We start from the raw sequence: 17500 nt of genomic DNA, 5'->3' as shown, positions 1-17500 counted from the left end.
ATAGATAGATATTCGATATGTAGACAGACATAGATAGATATAAATGGTAGAGTGACATAGGTAGAAAGAGAATGAGAGAGAGAGAGAGAGAGAGAGAGAGAGAGAGAGAGAGAGAGAGAGAGAGAGAGAGAGAGAGAGAGAGAAACGTATATATACCTATAAATGAATATGTGTATTTATATATCTAAATATATATATTTATATATATCTAAATATATTTTCATACTTATAAATATAAATGAATAAATTAATCAATATATACATATTTGTATATATATATATATATATATATATATATATATATATATATATATATATATATATATATATAAAGTTAAAAAGAGTGTGTGTGTGTGTGTGTGTGTCTCAAGGCCTGACCAAGTCCAATGTTTATTTAAGTGTGTTAGTTCCATGTTGGCAAGTCTTTTGGGGGAAATGATTGCATACATACCTCCACCGTCTTTCTACGTGTCGCACAATTGCATGGCTTATCATTATGCTAATTAAAACAAGCGATACAGATACTATCATAAGAATAGGTCAATAATTATAGAGTAACTACATAGATTATACAAATTCCGTGAATTTGTTTATCAGGAACATATCCGTGTAAATTTCTTGACAAAAATGATAAAAATGTCTACCTCAGCATTGTGAAAGCTGAACGCTACTGGTATATGGTACCCATATAGTGAAACAAATGCTATAAATAGAATACTCTCTGTATAATTGATTTTGCTTTGGATTTTACATCACTTGTATAACACTATGTAAAATCTTGATGTTTCAACAATACTAGCCAGTCAGCATATGCGTAAAAATGACAAAAAATTCAGTTTGTTATACGGCTGGCATCGCGGTGGATATGTGTACGACGTGAATGCTTTAGCAGTGGAAGTGACTCTACCTATAACTTTGTTCATTCGTTTGTAGTAGGTTGGTTGCTGCGGAAAGTGTGAGTTCTGTTGTGATTCCGTTGTAGCAGAACATGTGGTGCGGACTGAAGTTGGATACTTGCTACGTGTAGGACGCCCTTGATGTCAGTGGCTATATCGTTATAGTAGTCTTATGGAATCATGATTTCATCGGACTTTGCTTAAGGATGTTTTAAGCTGGGTTTTGACTGTCATTATCATCATGTTTGCTTAGCTGTGAATGAAATCATATGGGATACACGTAAGTGCGCGCGCACACACAGACACGCACGCTCGCTCGCTCGCACGCACGCACGCACGCACGCACGCACGCACGCACGCACGCACGCACGCACGCACGCACACACACACACACACACACACACACACACACACACACACACACACACACACACACACACACACACACACACACACACACACACACACACACAAACAAGTGCACTCACTCTCTGTCTGTGTCTCACACATACGCACACGAGTTATGAAAGATATCTGTATATGTCCAACACACACACACACACACACACACATTAACATACATAATATAAATATATATATATATATATGTGTGTGTGTGTGTGTGTGTGTGTGTGTGTGTGTGTGTGTGTGTGTGTGTGTGTGTGTGTGTGTGTGTTTCTGTGTGTGTGTGTGTGTGTGTGTGTGTGTGTGTGTGTGTGTGTGTGTGTGTGTGTGTGTGTGTGTGTGTATGTGTATGTATGTATGTATGTATGTTTGTTTATGCGTGCATGTTGACAGACACCCAAACTCAGAGACATTCTCACACATTTAATGCGCAAGAAATGCATGTAATGGTTTACCAGAAATCAGAGATAAGTTCAGTAAAGCCCGACCATTATACCTGAGTCATTCTGATACCGCTTCAACAGTCAGTGAGTGTGCTGGTGTAGCGCAAAGTGTAAGACCAACACTGCAAGGCTGGTTCTTTGTCCTCTCATAATCTATGTGGGGAATCATTTAAAAATCTGAAAATAGATTAGAATAGATGACATCAACTGTATAAAACACACTGAGGGTGGATGCGACGTTGGAAAACCCCATTTGAAAAATATGAAAAAGTATTGACATTACAGACAAGCTTTTTATCTCTTGTTTACACTGGGAACCTAAATATTGCACCTGTGAAAAGAGGCCGAAGATGACACGAGTGCATCTCAACATGACTTCTGCAGAAACACGATTCACTTGATCTGTACAGATTAATTACTGAAAGAAGCGCGTGTCATGTTTTCTAAAAAGCACTGGCTATCTCCCTGTGACCTTGCGTTTGTGAATGGCTGCCATGTTTACAGAACGAATAGATATCACTGATACATATGTTAGTCTATTGTTTTACGTGGAGAGGAACAGATCTTGGCAGCGCCTATCGCTCATATAGTGTGGCAACTCTTCTTGACTTTGTTAGACCGTTGGAAGAATGGAGTTCGCTGTAACGGGGTGACGTTTGATAGGATGAGCGAATTTCGTTCTTGATCGCTCGTTTTTTTTTTTTAAAGAAAAAAAAATGTATACATATGTTTCAGTCGCCAAATGCCAGTTAATTTCTTATAACGAATGGCCGGTAGAATTTTTCATGAGTCTTTTTTTTAAATTCAGCAAGCAAGGCCGTGTGTTAAAGAACGGGCGAACTATCTTAATTTCGTTCATATTTTTTAAACCTTGTGTGAACGATAAATAAACGTACTGCAACAGGCAGCAGCGTGGAGACAGAGTACGGCTTATAAACAAATTCGTGACTTCATATATATATCATATATATATGTATATCGAGATGCAACTAAATGACTTTGCAATATTACATAGGTAATGATCTAGCTGATGAATAAGTGCCGAAAAAATGAGCAGTAAGCAGGAAAATAAGTTAATACACGCGCACACCTCAACAGCATACTGTCTTGGTATTAGGACTAACGTGAGCATGCAACCATAGCAGCTGACACCCACAAAAAATGGTTGCAGTGTTTTGCCGGAGGAAAGTTTTCCACATTAATTCTTCCTTAAAGGCATAGAGTCATGTGATTGTTTAAAGAGGGAAGTATCTTTGGTTTGAAATAGGTCACTCAGTTGCTGTGTAGAGTTCTCTATTACTGATAAGGAGTGTGTAATACCTTTGTTACTTTGTGGATGGTTTGGGTGTATCATTTTTCTTGTTCCCCACCCTCCTTTCTGTCTGTTTGTCTCTCTCTCTCTCCACACACACACACACACACACATACATACATATATACGCATCCATACACAGACATAATTTGATAAGATAAACCCTTAGAACAAAGGACAGATAGATAAGTCCTCAACCAAAGCTAGTAGGGTATGTTTCTCCCCAATGTTATGGTGTTGGGTTACTCGATACTTTCATAATTAAATGTTATCTCTCTGTTGTACAAACCTCTGGAGCAAATTTATTTATTACACTGTTTCTCTTTTTTTGTACAATACCTTAACATTTTGTAGGTCTATGTTTTTTTTAAATCAGAGTCAGGGAAATAAAGATTCCTTTTTAGGGAAAATCGGATAGATGAGATTTCTTTTAAGTCCAGATTAGGGAAATAAGAATAATCTTAGTAAAAAATCAGGGAAGATTGCTTTTAAGCCAAAATCGGGGGGGGGGGGGGGTGAAAGCTTCCATTGAGTTAAAATTAAGATATTAAAAGCGTTCGTTTAGTCACTCTCCGTGGTGTGTTAATGTATCGTCATGGTTGTCATTGTGGCAAACATAGGGCGTCTTCTGTAGCGTCCATAACTCTTAATACCGTATTTAGTTTAATCTTAATCCACCGTGTCCGTACCGAAGACGACACTCTCCGCTGCCAAACGGCGCGACAATAATGTTCAGTAAAAACTGTCGTACTCACTATTCCATCACCACCGTTATCATGTAAACACGTCGGAGAGAAGAGAAATGTCCGCGTGAAATTCACTCTTTTGGTAGATTTCATGTTTTTTTTTTTTCCTTTCTTTCTTTTTGTAATGTCATGTTTTTGGTTATCATAAAACTCAGCACATAATTCTTCTTTAAAACACTGGTTCATATTTGATTTAAAACGTCAACTTTTGTGACCTTGATCATATAATTTTTTGTTTCACTAACCTGGAAATATGAGTTCCATGCCCGCAGCCTCTAAACTTCAAAGATTCCTCGTGGGATTATATTGTTTTTTAATATGCATTACCATGAGTTATTTCCTTTATCAGAATATTTGATCATTTGTGTAAATATATACAATTTCATTTTCATCATAAATACTAAGTATGGAAATTCTAAGACGATCGATGTTATTGCCGAAAATATCTATGAATGGCAACTTAAACGATGGCACGCTTGAAGTTCATGACGAACACATGACGCAACAGTACATGATTGGTGGGATTAACTTGTTCCGTCTGCGCATGTGCAGGATTTAAAAAATAAGTTTATTATTAAAGCCTGGTCTAGAGGTGCATTAAAAGTTGATCCCGGACGCTGCCAATGCACATGCGCACTAGAGATCTGGATTAAACTATAATACTGGATTAACTTTTATGGCACGTACAGAAGACGCCCATAGAGATAGATTTATATAGAGAGATTCAGACAGACAGGCAGATTTGAATATATAGCTAGACAGGATCTCAATTCTTCATGCTTTTGCCCCCTCCCATATTTGACTATGGAATTACAAGCAAGTGCGACACCACGGCCGTCGTGAAATACCATATGGCTTTGACAGCACATGACAACAATCATTTTCCGTTTTCCTTTCCCCGTCAATAATTTCTCAAAAAAGGAATCATCTGTATTTTCATCTTTTTTCCCGTTTGTTGATTCGTGTCATATATCCGAATCTAGTTTCATACCTTGAGCAAGTTCTTTTTATTCCTGCATTTTACGTACAAAGACTTGGAACACAATAGAGTATTCAAGTGACTTTTCAAGGATAGATCCCGTGGATGTTGATGCATATCTCTTGTCACGAGATAATTCGGGATGTTGCCCTTACTTTCTCCTCTTAAACGAATAATCCTTTCAGACATGCTTATGTATTGGGAGGTGTTGGGTTTCAGTGTCTGATTAAGTCTTTGTTTATTTGGCTCAGATTTCATTTTTTTTCCTCATTAGGTGTCTCTTGTTTCTGGCCTGGAATGCTTTTGATTTCTTAGAATTATCACACAGACACAGACAAACAGACACGTAGACACACACTCTCTCTCTCTCCTAAATAAACGTAATTTTTTTTCTTTCTATATCTGCTACAGACCCTATATTTCAGTCTCAAAACTCTCCTTAATTCTTTATTTTACCATTAATCATAATTTTCCAAACCCCAAATCTAAACGTACACATACACATATCCTGCTCGTCTCGACATGTAAACAAAGCCCGGCGCATATGAGGTATAGAGACACCGATCCCTTTCGCGCGAAGAGAGGAAAGGAATCCACCGGCTTGAGGGAAGTCCGAGCAAGGGATTTTTTTGAAGCGTCTGTAGTTCCTTTATTTGTTTTTCTTAGGACGCTTGAATTCCCCAAGATGGTTGAATTCCTTCGGTGGAAGCTAGAAGGAAAACAACGAGGGAGAAAAGGGAAGGTGATAGGTCTACAATTTGCTTTGGTTTTCTTCTGATATTGGTCTTAATTTTTTTTAACAGTGACGATCTGCGGGCGTGACGAGCCGGGCAAGGTGGCGTGACGTGAAAACCCTTCGTGTGCTTGAGCATGTTGTACCGGCAGCTGCTCTGACACCTGCCTGCACCGGGAAGACGACTCACGTTACAGCGGTCGTACAGCGGCCACACTGCGGTCGTCCAGGAGGTAACAGCCAACTAGCCTCTCGACAGGGGATCAGTAATCAAGCAACTGGCCGTCAAAGCTACAAGGCACGATGGCGGAACCTGCGAGACGACAGCACATTTTGTATCAGGTAAGAATCTTGACATTTTCTTTTTTTTTCGTATCCCGAGAGCCTTCGCCACGTGACTTGAACGTCGAAACCGCACCGTGGCCTCAAAGAAGGACAGGATTTCCTCTCCCGGACGTTTGAGAGAGTCCTAAGAAGACGGATTTCCCCTTTTCAGGATCTGTGCTCAGCCATACTGATATATTTATTTTTTCCCCTGTTGTTCGACGACTATGAAAAACGTTTTCGGGTCATATTCCGGAATTCGCTGATGATTCAGAAAAAGGAAAGATTTTTTAAAATTTCATTTCCTCTCCAGTGACGACGCTTTTTTAAATGGGCTTCCTGGGTTAAGCTATTCCTTGCCTCACCTCACTTAGTGGGTTGATAAATATATGATACGATACGAACACATTCAACCTGAATTGGCCATTATAAATACTCGTATATTTCTTTTCAAGCCGTTTTAGCTGATTCAAAATTAAGATTACTCTCGGCTGATGATATAGAAACAACATATAATTACTCCTAATAGATAGATATATATACATTGTCTAATCTATACACAGCTGTTCTAAATGCCACATAATGATAACGTATCTCTGTCCATGAAGTAGCTAGCATTCAGTTAAAATCCCCCGTGATTAAAGTACATTTTTCTTCGTATAATCCCTCGAATAGATTTACATATCAGACTGAAATCGTCAATAAACATCAAAATCTTATCTAGCATTATTGATTTTTTTATATGTTTGAGATTGATATGAAGTGAAAGAGAAACATAAAGGATGGAGAGGATGTTGATTGATCTAAACAAAGACACGAGGAATGATTAAAAAGTATTCATAAATGAGGATCTTCATATCTTATATCTAAGAATATAAGTAGCACGGTGAAATATAATTCTTGCTGTCTTAAGAAAAGTGTAAGTGAATATTACTTGGTACAAGAGCTGTTTACACAGTGAGTTGATTAACACACATTTTTTTTCATTGTGGATTTTATTTTATTTTATTTAGATTTGTTTTATTAAAGACGGTAAGAGTTGTGTATTAAGAAACAATGTGCGATTAGAAAATATGAAGGAGGTTAATATCACAGGCAATTATTACTGCATTTTGATGAGACAAGAGATTCATATAACGGATTCAGAAAAAAATAAGCACAGAGTACCCACATGTTTGATCCAGAAACCAAACTTAAGAAAGGAAAACAAAGAAAAACAATTATAAAATAAAAAAATCTTTTGAAATGAGACTCGACACTTGTTTCGAAAATCACTCTGACAAGAATTCGAACCAAAATTATTTTCCTTTCCAACTGTAACCGTTTCCGTTTTTGCATCAAAAACGTTTCGAAGCTCCATTCGGGGGAATAGGACTAGGACCTTCGACACTCGAACACAACTCCCAATTGAACACCAACATTTTTCTTTTTCTTTATAATTTTTGTTTTCTTCAGGTTATGTCACGACTCCAAGTGAACACCAAAACATTTTTATTTCCTTCTCTTTTGTTTTCTTCAGGTAATGGCCGCTACAGCCGTGGGTGTAGCGACACTCGTGGCTTCCTTAGCCATGGGGTACACATCACCTGCCCTTCCTTCGATGCGAGCCGATCCACAGTTCTCCATCACCGAGGAAGAGGTAGGGTGAATATTGATGGGTATCCCACCTACTTGTTCCCTGTTGGTAGATGTAGATATAATGATATATAATCATTGGTACTGATAGAAAATGAAACGGGAAATGATAGATATTTGTTAGATATAATTGATATTGATAGAAAATGAAACAGGAAATTAGATATTTGATAGATGTAATTGATATATGATCACTGATATTGGTAGAAAATGAAACAGGAAAGGGTAGATATTGAATAGATATAATTGATATATGATCACTGATATTGATGGAAAATGAAACAGGGAATTGTAGGTAAATGATAAGTAACATACGCGATCAGATATAATTGATATATGATCATTGATGTTAATAAAAAATAGAATGGAAACTAATAGACATTTAATTCATATGATAGATATTAATAGAACCACCTTCCCGTATATCTTCCCAGAGTATTTGCTTGGCATTTCCCTTTCCTCCCCTGGTAATTGGTTATCTTCCCACTCCTTCCACTTCCCTTTCTCTCCGCAGAGAGAGTGGGAGAGAGGGAGAAGGAGAGGGAGGAAAGGAGAGGGAGAGGGAGAGGGAGAGGGAGGGAGAGGGAGAGAGAGAAAGAAAGAGAGAGAGAGAGAGAGAGAGAGGAAGCAACAGTAAGGGAAAGAGAGAAGTAGAGGGAAGGAGAGAGACAGGGGGAAAGAAAGAGAGAGGAGAGAGAAGGAGAGAGAGATCACATGCAAAGGCATCTAAGATTACCCACACAAGATCACATACCTAAAGAAAGCCCCAGACAGAAGCAAAATTTCTCTGTTTGTTTTCGTTGTTTTCTCTCACACGAGAAGATTCGGTCAAGATAAATTTGAATAAACATTTCTTTTTTTATAGTTTTCTTGGACGAGTCAGAAAAAAAAATATTGTTTTAGGATTATTTTTATATGATGAGGAGTCCTTAACAAAATATAAGTATGTTCATTTGTTTTTTCCTGGATATGGAGTATATTGAAAGCATGATTGTGTATATATTTTTCATTAATATTTTCTTTTCATTTTATCGCTTCAGTGTTAGCTAAGACAAAATCATATTTACTGTTTTACCTGCATAAATTACTTATTTTCTTTTAATATCTCAACAAGAAAGAAATTTATCTCAAAATTTTCTTTTCTTTTCTCACCCAAAGACGAATATCAACCAGAAGAGGCATATCTCATATTCCTTTCCTTTCCATTAACCCAGACCTAAAAGACAATTGTATCTCATTATTTTCCTCTTTCTTAAACACCAGGGTCAATCAAAGCAACATTTTTACGTCAGCAACATTAACCTAAATTATTCTTTCTGCATATGTTTCTCTTACATTGCATGAACCAACCGAGGCAACAATATTATCGTATTTTCCTCCTTCCTTTTTACCATAACACGGACTTCAAATATCCCTCCCTCCCCCCGAAATGGGAAATAAACTAATCATTTATTTTCTACTTTTAGCATCACAAATTTACTGATTCATAATATTCGTAGCTTTTATCCCTAACTTACTGATGACCTCAATTATTACCCATTTCTATCCCTAATATGAACCCTATTTACTGAGGACTTTATGAACATCCCACATATTTTAATCCCGGTAATTACACATATTTACTGATGACCTCGTACTTATCACGTATTTTTTTCTCTTCATACCATCACCATAAAGGAATCCTGGGTCGGAGCTGTGATGCCTGCGTGTGCCTTACTGGGGAGTATGGTGACAGGATCCATGGTGGACTCGCTTGGACGCCGCACTACACTCATCGTCCTCAGTTTTCCTTTCGTGTTGTGTGAGGAACTTTGGTCTTTTTTGTTTGTGGTTTCTTTGTGGTGTTGTTGTTGTGAGGATAACTGTAGTTATGTAGTTTTATTGTGCTGTTATATATATATATATATATATATATATATATATATATATATATATATATATATATATATAATCTTATTAATACTGTTTCATTCCAGTGTTATTAGCATTGTTATTGTAGGTGAAGATTTGTTAATATTATGATTTTCGTAATTATACTAGCTGTGATGACGATGATAGTCAATATTTATGATTAATATTAAAAAAGTGATGATTAAAGATAAGAGAAAAAAACATAAGAGAGCCAAAAGAAAATCCTCAAAAACCTCACAAAAAGAATAGAAAACACAAAAAAGGAATTAGGATAACGAAACATAATACATAGATAATAATAACAAAACCAAAGAAATATAAGATAAAGAGAAAAATAAGAAAAACAAATCCTAACCAAACCTTCTAACTTCCAGCCTGGGTGATGATCGCGTTGGCCTCTGGCGTTGGGGGCGTGGTCCTTGGGCGGATGGTGGGCGGCGTGTGTGTGGGCGTGCAGGCGGTGGCTGGCTCGGTCTTCATGCCTGAGGTCGTGCAGCTTGACCTCCGGGATGTTATGGCCTTCTTCCCCGCCGTTCTAGGAAATCTGGGTCAGTTTTCGTTGACCTTTTTTATTTATTTTTTCTTAATTTTTTATTTTTTTTTCTGAAAGTTTGTATTTGTTTTTGTTTTTCTGAAAGTTTGTATTTGTTTTATTTTTCAATTTATATATGCATTTTGTTATCATTTTTTAAAAGTTTATATTTGTGTTTTGATATTAGTATTGTTATGATTATTGTTATTATTACTAATTTTAAGTTTATATTTATGTTTTATTACATTGAATTGGATATTGATATATTTTATTTAAATAGTTTTGCTTGATTAGTTTATTTATTAAAATTTTGATTTAGTTTGATTTTTTGTTGATTTAACTGTTTTTATTTAATCGATTATTTTTAGTTAATTTACTTATTTTTTTATCATATTTATCTTCTACTTTTTTATTTGTGTTTTATTTGTTTGATTATATATCGTTCACAAAGTTATCTGTTTTCCTCTTTTTGTTATACAGTTTTAAAAAGAAAACACTGAAAAAAACTAAGTGATATATGATTAATATCAACGGTATTGAACAACCCTTTTCCATAAATATCATTATAATTCAAAACGCCAAGTAGAAGGTCTATGATATAAATAACACGCGAAAAATAACTGCAGGCCTGCTAGTGAGTTTCGCGGCGGGACAGTACCTCTCTTGGCGCGGCCTGGCATGGTTGGGAGCCGCCCTGTGTGTCCCTCTCGCCCTGCTTCTCATCCCCCTGCCGGAGACGCCCCACCATCTCACCAGGACAGGTAGGGAATGGTTAATGGTTAATGGTTAAGATAAATGTGCTAATCTAAGGTCATATAGCACTATAGGAAGGTATAGTAAAGGGGGGTATGTCAGGTGATAGTTGCTATGTGTTAACTATCTGTGTTGAAAAGTTGAAGGTGGGTAAGGGTTGATGAGGGAAAAGGTTATGGTGGTTTAGGTAAGGGAGTTAGATCAAGTGAAGGGACAGGTAGGGAAGGAAGCTTTGGTTTGGGTGGGTTTCCTTCGGGAGGTTCGTTGGGCTTCTGGGATTTGGCTTTTTTCGTGTGTGTGTGTGTTTTGTTTCTGGTTTCTTCGGAGTCTAATTTCTTCCTTGGTCTGTCTCTTTTTTTTCTTTCTTTCCTTTCTTTATTCCTACCTATCACCCTTCTTTCCTCTCCTCCTCCCTCTTTTCTTTCCTTCCTTCCTTCCATCTTTCCTTCCTCCCTCCCTTCTTTCTTCTCCTCCTCCCTTCCTTCCTTCCCTCCTCCCTCTCCTCTGCCTGCCTTTGCTGTAGGTTAATGACATTACAATATAGCTTATCTTCGCTCCTCACCAGTACTTGCGTAGAGAATAACCTCCTCGACGCCAACAGGTCGCAAGGAGGAGTCCCTGGCGGCCCTCAGGAAGCTCCGGTGCACCGCCGAGCAGGCCGAGAAGGAGCAGGAGGAGATCTCCTCCAGCTGCTCCGGCAGGGACGAAGGGCAGTCCGTGAGCGCGTGGGACATCGTGCGGCCGCCCAACCAGTGGCCTGTGGGCGTGGCCGCCGCCCTCATGCTCACGCAGCAAGCCACCGGCATCAACGCCGTCGTGTTCTACGCGTCGACCATCCTGGAGACGGGCGGGAGCGGCATGGGGGGCGGGTCGGCCTCGGTGCTCCTGGGCGTGGTCAACTTCCTGGGCACGTTCGTGGGCATGTTCGCCATGGCGACGTACAAGCGCCGGTCCCTGATCGCCGCCTCCACCGTCGTGCTGGTCATCTCGCTGCTGACGCTCTCGTTCTTCTTCTGGGCGCAGGAGGCGGGCGGCAGCTACTCGGAGATGGCGGAGGGCCTGGGCATGCTGCCCGTGGTGGCCCTCCTCGCCTACATGGTCGGCTTCGCCGTCGGGTGGGGCCCGGTGCCCTGGATCTTCCTGGGCGAGGGCATGCCCAGCAGCGTGCGCGGCGTCGCAGTGTCCGTCGTGGTGGCCATCAACTGGGCCTCCGCCTTCCTGGTGACCAAGACGTTCTCGTGGAGCGTGGCCACCCTCGGCACGCACACCACGTTCCTCGCCTACGCGGCCGTGACGGGCGTGAGCGCCGTGCTGATCCACGGCGCGATGCCCGAGACCTTCGGCAAGTCCATGCTGGAGATGGACCGCCTCTACGTGGAGGCCCACAAGAAGAAGGAGGAGTAGCGCGCCTCGTAGACACAATGCTTGTTCTTGCTAATCTAATAGAGTTATATTTGTATCGGTTATACAAAGTTATACATTCCTTGTGTATTTTATAGATGTAAATGTTGATTTATAAATATAAAGTTTTCTGTCTGTTTTCTTTCTCGAGCCCTTCCCTCTATCAGCATTTAACAGGATACAACAGTGATACAATAATAATGGCGGTAATAACTGTTGACGATGAGTTATTGTTATAATTATGATGACAGTGATATTTAGGATGATAGAATATTCAAAGACAATTATAAAAGCAACAATAATGATAACGGTAGTGACAGTTATTATATTAGTAACAGTATTGAAGAAAGCCATCAATAATTACATCAGTTGTAATAACAGCCAATAAATTCTAATAAAGGACAGTCAGCCTGATTATGGCTATCGCATTTCTTTTTTCTTCAAGAAAGACGTCTCAGATCATAGACAGTTACTTACTAACTTTTGTACTTTTTTACTAACTTTTTTGCTTTGGTAAGAAACAATCCTACTGAAGATAATAGTAATCGATACCAATACTATGAAGTTCCAAAGAGAAAATAAATTCATTTCTATTATACTTATCAGGCTGTATGATAACAGAACCACTAAACATAATAACGTCAAAACAAGAACTAATATAGTCTTCAGTGCAAGTGGTCTTTGCAAATGTAGCAGGAACATCACACAGCAGTATTCTAAACCGAAGAGGAATCCACATGAATCATCATTAAAGCCCTGACTCCAAAATATGAAAAAAACAAGATGAAAAATCATACACGAATGCATACAAAACACAAACACTCATATAAAAAACAAACAAACAAACACAAAAGACACAACACCCACGCAAGAGAACAACAAACAAGTAAACAAAAGAGTACACACACACAAATATATACAGCACAGGCGGTATCTCTTGTTATTAGTAATAATAATAAGATAAATGATAATAGTGATGATGGCAGTAATAAAAAAATAACGACAATGATAACAATAATAACAATGATCATAATGATAACCTTAAGGACAGAAGTAATGATAATGGTAATGCTATTAAGGATAATAATAAAATTGATAATGATGATCATAATAATGATATTAATACTGTTGATTACAGTGATGATAAAAATAATGATAAAAATGATAATGATGATAATAAGGATAGCAATGACAAATAACAGTAATGGTAATAATAATAATGATGATAACAATGATAATAATGATTATGATAATAGTGATAATAACAATTACATTAATGGTAATAGTAATGATAATGATGATGATAATGATAATAATAATAATAACAAAAATAATAACAATGTCGATGATAACAATGATGATGACAATAAAAAATAATAATGGTGACAATAATAATGATGATAATGATATTTACAGTAATATTAATAACAATGATAATAACGATAATAATAATAATAATAATAATAGTACTTCTTATGATAATGATTATAATAATAGCAGTATTGATGATATGATAATAACAATGATAATAACAGTAATACTAATGATAATAATAATGATAACAAAAAAAAAAAAAATATTTACTATAATTATAATAATTGCAATGATTATGATGATGATGATGATGATAATAATAATAATGATGATGATAATAATAATAATAATAATAATAATAATAACAATAATAATAATAATAATAATAATAATAATAATAATAATAATAATAATAATAATAATAGTAATAATAATAACGATAATGATAATAATAATAATAAAAAAAAAATAACAATAATAAGGATAATCATAATGATAATACTTATATTTTTAAAAGGAAGTGACTACAGGAACACCAGAAATGCCCGTGATTGGTGTCCTGCGCATGCGTAGTGCAACAAACAAGATGGCGGCGTCTTGACACGAGAAGGTACTACCCAATTAGGTTTAGGATAGGTTTGGTCTGTGCTTAATACCCGGAAATGACATTTATATGGCGCATACGCATATGTATTCGTTGGGGTGCCGTACGCGTAACCTCGGCCATAATAATAATAACAACAACAACAACAACAACAACAATAATAATAATAAGGATAATGACAATAAAGATAGGGTGAGTGAATGTAAACATAAACTAATATTTCAGAACATTCGCATATACAATATACATCACCACATTTTTTTTAAATAACGTAATGTGTATGAAAATGTTCGTGTGATTCCCGGGACCTCACTCCGATAGCGCCATGTTTGTTTACATTGGTCAGCCGATTCTCATTCATTCGAAAACGAAAAAAAAGGCGGAAAAAGTAATACTGTTATAGGGCCTTAATAAGGACAAATATAAGAACCAAAACAATTTGCAAAGACTGAAGCTTATCAATTGCAAAGAACCTAATTAGAGATAGACGAAATGGCTCAATTAGTAGAACACCTGCCTTCGAGGCGGGGGTGCTGGGGGGGGGGGGGGGGGCTAGGTTCGAATCCCTAGTCCTTTTAATTTCATTTTCCATTTCCAAGCTATAGATAAACTAATTTTATCAACAATTCGAATAGTAGTTAAAATAATCAAACCTAATTTAAAACCATTATGTGTTGACAAATGATAAGCTTTTTGCGGAGAGCGCCGATAATAATGATAAAATGAAATATAATATAAAATATGAAAGAAGGCCAACTGAAAAATACCCTCCACACTATCACTTTTTCCGTCAATTTTAGCGTTTAAGTCTGAATTTGAGGCTTTCCGCAAGGATCGTCAACAAACGGAATTTCTCCCAGACCAAGACGGTTACGACCTCTGTCTGATTAATTTCCGGCTTGATCTTGTGCTATTAATAAATTAGAAAGGATGAGTGAATGCAAACATAAGCTAATATTTTAGAACATTCGTATACGCAATATACATTATCATATTTATTTAAAATAACGTGATATGTATGAAAATGTTCGTTTGACCTCACTCCGATAGCGCCATGTTTGTATACGCGGGTCAGTCAGCAACAACAACGACAACGATAACGATAACGATAATGATAATGAAAATAAAAAATAACTTGGTTTACCATAAAATTCAAGGGCATATTTTCTTTTAAAATATTTATATACGTTTTCTACGAATGTATTCACGGGATAACTTTTTCATATGAAAGTTGTTTCTTATTCTATCATTATTATCCTCTTTCTCATTATAAATGATAACATTTATCATCATTGATATTGTAAATTACTTCATCAGTGAACAGGATTCAAATGAAAATGAATTACGTTAGAAAGTTATTAATGTTAAATATTTAGTCTTGTGATTCCATGTTGATTTCTATGATCATCATGCGAATAATTATAGTTTCTATTATTCTAATCATAGGTATTCTTCGTACACGGATTATCACTATATTGCTGTTATCATTGATATCGTTATCATTATGATGATCATTCCTATTTTCATTATCATTATGTTATTATTATTATTATTATTATTATTATTATTATTATTATTATTATTATTATTATTATTATTATTATTATTATTATTATTATTATTATTATTATTATTATTATTATTATCATTATCATCATTATTATCATTATCATTATTATCATTATTACTATCATTTTTTTACTATTGATATTATTATTATCATTATCATTACTATTATTATCATCGTCATTATCATTATTATTATCAGTATTACTATCATTATTATTATTATTATTATCATTATTATTATTATTATTATCATTATTATCATTATTGTAGCGTCGTCGTCTGGTCGTGTGTGCCCGACGCGCTAATAACACAATATTCTCCGTTGGAACTGAAAGGTAGTTTTGGCCTCTCATTTTCGACTGGTTATCATCAGATATATTTATCGACCATGCTATCACATTAGGTTATCCATTCATTGCCATTTTTATTCATTTAGTTTAATTTCCATTATCCAATTATCTCCGTTCAATAGTTTTAAGTGGTCATGCTTAATACATAGATTAATATGTTCATGTGCATACGTATCTTATTTTATCATAAATAGAATTAGTAGCTCTGGAGGTAATTATCTTCATATTAGAAAAAAAAGGGGGACGATTGACTGGACTGCTATAGGTTTATCATACTTAATACTTAAAATGGCGTTTAACAATTTATTAATTAATTACATTTCACATATCACTCGTGCCACAAGAAAATGTTCGATGACTGTTCCTTTCGTGCTTGTACCAAAACCACCACAAAATATAGAGAATACTTAGCTTTTGATTAAGTTTACGAATTCCAGGGGGGGGGGGTTGTCAACGGGAGCGTGCGTCCAGCCAGTCGTGAACGTGAACTCTCGCAAGGTCTATAAAAGTACTTATATAGACCTTGACCTCTCGCGCCCTTGAAAATCACACACAGGGAGCACGACCTAGAATGGCTCTGATTGGCTGGAGCTACACGCCCGTTAACCTGATTGGCCCACGCGAAATTCGGGGGCACATCTTTCAAAAGTAAAATCAAATAGAATAAGATAATAAAAATAAAACCGGTAAAATGTGGTAATGCTAAGTACCTTACAAAGCATCTGAGATAATTGATGAAAAGAATATATATATATATATATATATATATATATATATATATATATATATATATATATATATATATATATATATATATATATCGATAAACAAAACTCAGCGAGTAAATGAAATAGTTACCCCCCCAAAAATAAAAAGAAAATGAATTGTTCTTCTTAACAGAGAATGGAAGTTGACCCTTTTAGGAGGGATTCGTATATTTTCATGTAAGTAGATATTTCCGTATGTATAAACTCGGAGCCAGGTGGACCTCAGGGTACACTACAATTATCATTATTATTATTATTATTATTATTATTATCATCATTATTATTATTGTTATCATTATTATTGACATTACCATTAGCATCATATTATAATCCGAATCATTATCACTGCTATCATTACTATTATTGTTATTATTATTATTGTTGTTATTATCATTATTATTGCTATTATCATTATTACTATTATTATCATAATAATAATTATGATAATAATGATAATTATTATCATTATCATCATCATTACTATCATTATCATTATTGTTATAATGACGATAATAATAATAACAATAATAATCCTTATCATATCAATATTGTTATTATTACTACCATTATTATCATTATTGTTATTATTATCATTATTACTATTATCAGTGTCATAATAATAATTATTCTTATTATTATTATCGTTATTATCATTATTAGTATTATCATTATAATTAGTATTATCATTACCATTATTGTCATTTCTATCACTATCATTGTTGCTATTATCATAATTTTCTTTATCATTGATATTGTTATCATCATGATTATTATTATCCTTGCTATCATTATTGTCATTATCATTATTATTATCATTATCGATATC

The 17500-nt window shown here is 35.7% G+C and overlaps 1 protein-coding gene across 5 annotated transcripts; it reads left to right on the top strand.

The window, feature by feature from the left end:
• Positions 1-883: 883 nt before the first annotated feature.
• LOC113828360 (facilitated trehalose transporter Tret1) lies at positions 884-12206 on the top strand. Of its 5 annotated transcripts, none has more exons than XM_027381309.2 (7): positions 884-955; positions 5585-5856; positions 7358-7477; positions 9151-9274; positions 9759-9932; positions 10543-10677; positions 11271-12206. In XM_027381309.2, exons 2-7 carry the CDS (start codon positions 5818-5820, stop codon positions 12071-12073), a joined length of 1395 nt encoding a protein of 464 aa, XP_027237110.2. In that variant the 5' UTR covers positions 884-955; positions 5585-5817; the 3' UTR covers positions 12074-12206. The 5 variants fall into 5 exon arrangements, with proteins under 5 accessions (XP_027237110.2, XP_027237111.2, XP_027237109.2 ...); XM_027381310.2 differs by having other exon boundaries at positions 905-1023; XM_027381308.2 differs by having other exon boundaries at positions 908-1039.
• Positions 12207-17500: the final 5294 nt, after the last annotated feature.

Source organism: Penaeus vannamei, chromosome 2 (genome assembly GCF_042767895.1).
Source record: "Penaeus vannamei isolate JL-2024 chromosome 2, ASM4276789v1, whole genome shotgun sequence".
NCBI classification, from domain to species: domain Eukaryota; kingdom Metazoa; phylum Arthropoda; class Malacostraca; order Decapoda; family Penaeidae; genus Penaeus; species Penaeus vannamei.
Note: the sequence above shows the minus strand (reverse complement) of the source record. Positions and strands in the feature narration are given on the sequence as shown.

What these genes read in the sequence shown, in the direction of transcription:
- LOC113828360 (XM_027381309.2), top strand. Translation starts at nt 5,818, where the DNA reads ATGGCGGAACCTGCGAGACGACAGCACATTTTGTATCAG. An exon ending in TCTCCATCACCGAGGAAGAG is followed by an intron (nt 7,478 to 9,150) that starts GTAGGGTGAATA and finishes ATCACCATAAAG; the next exon opens with GAATCCTGGGTCGGAGCTGT. An exon ending in CGCCGTTCTAGGAAATCTGG is followed by an intron (nt 9,933 to 10,542) that starts GTCAGTTTTCGT and finishes AAATAACTGCAG; the next exon opens with GCCTGCTAGTGAGTTTCGCG.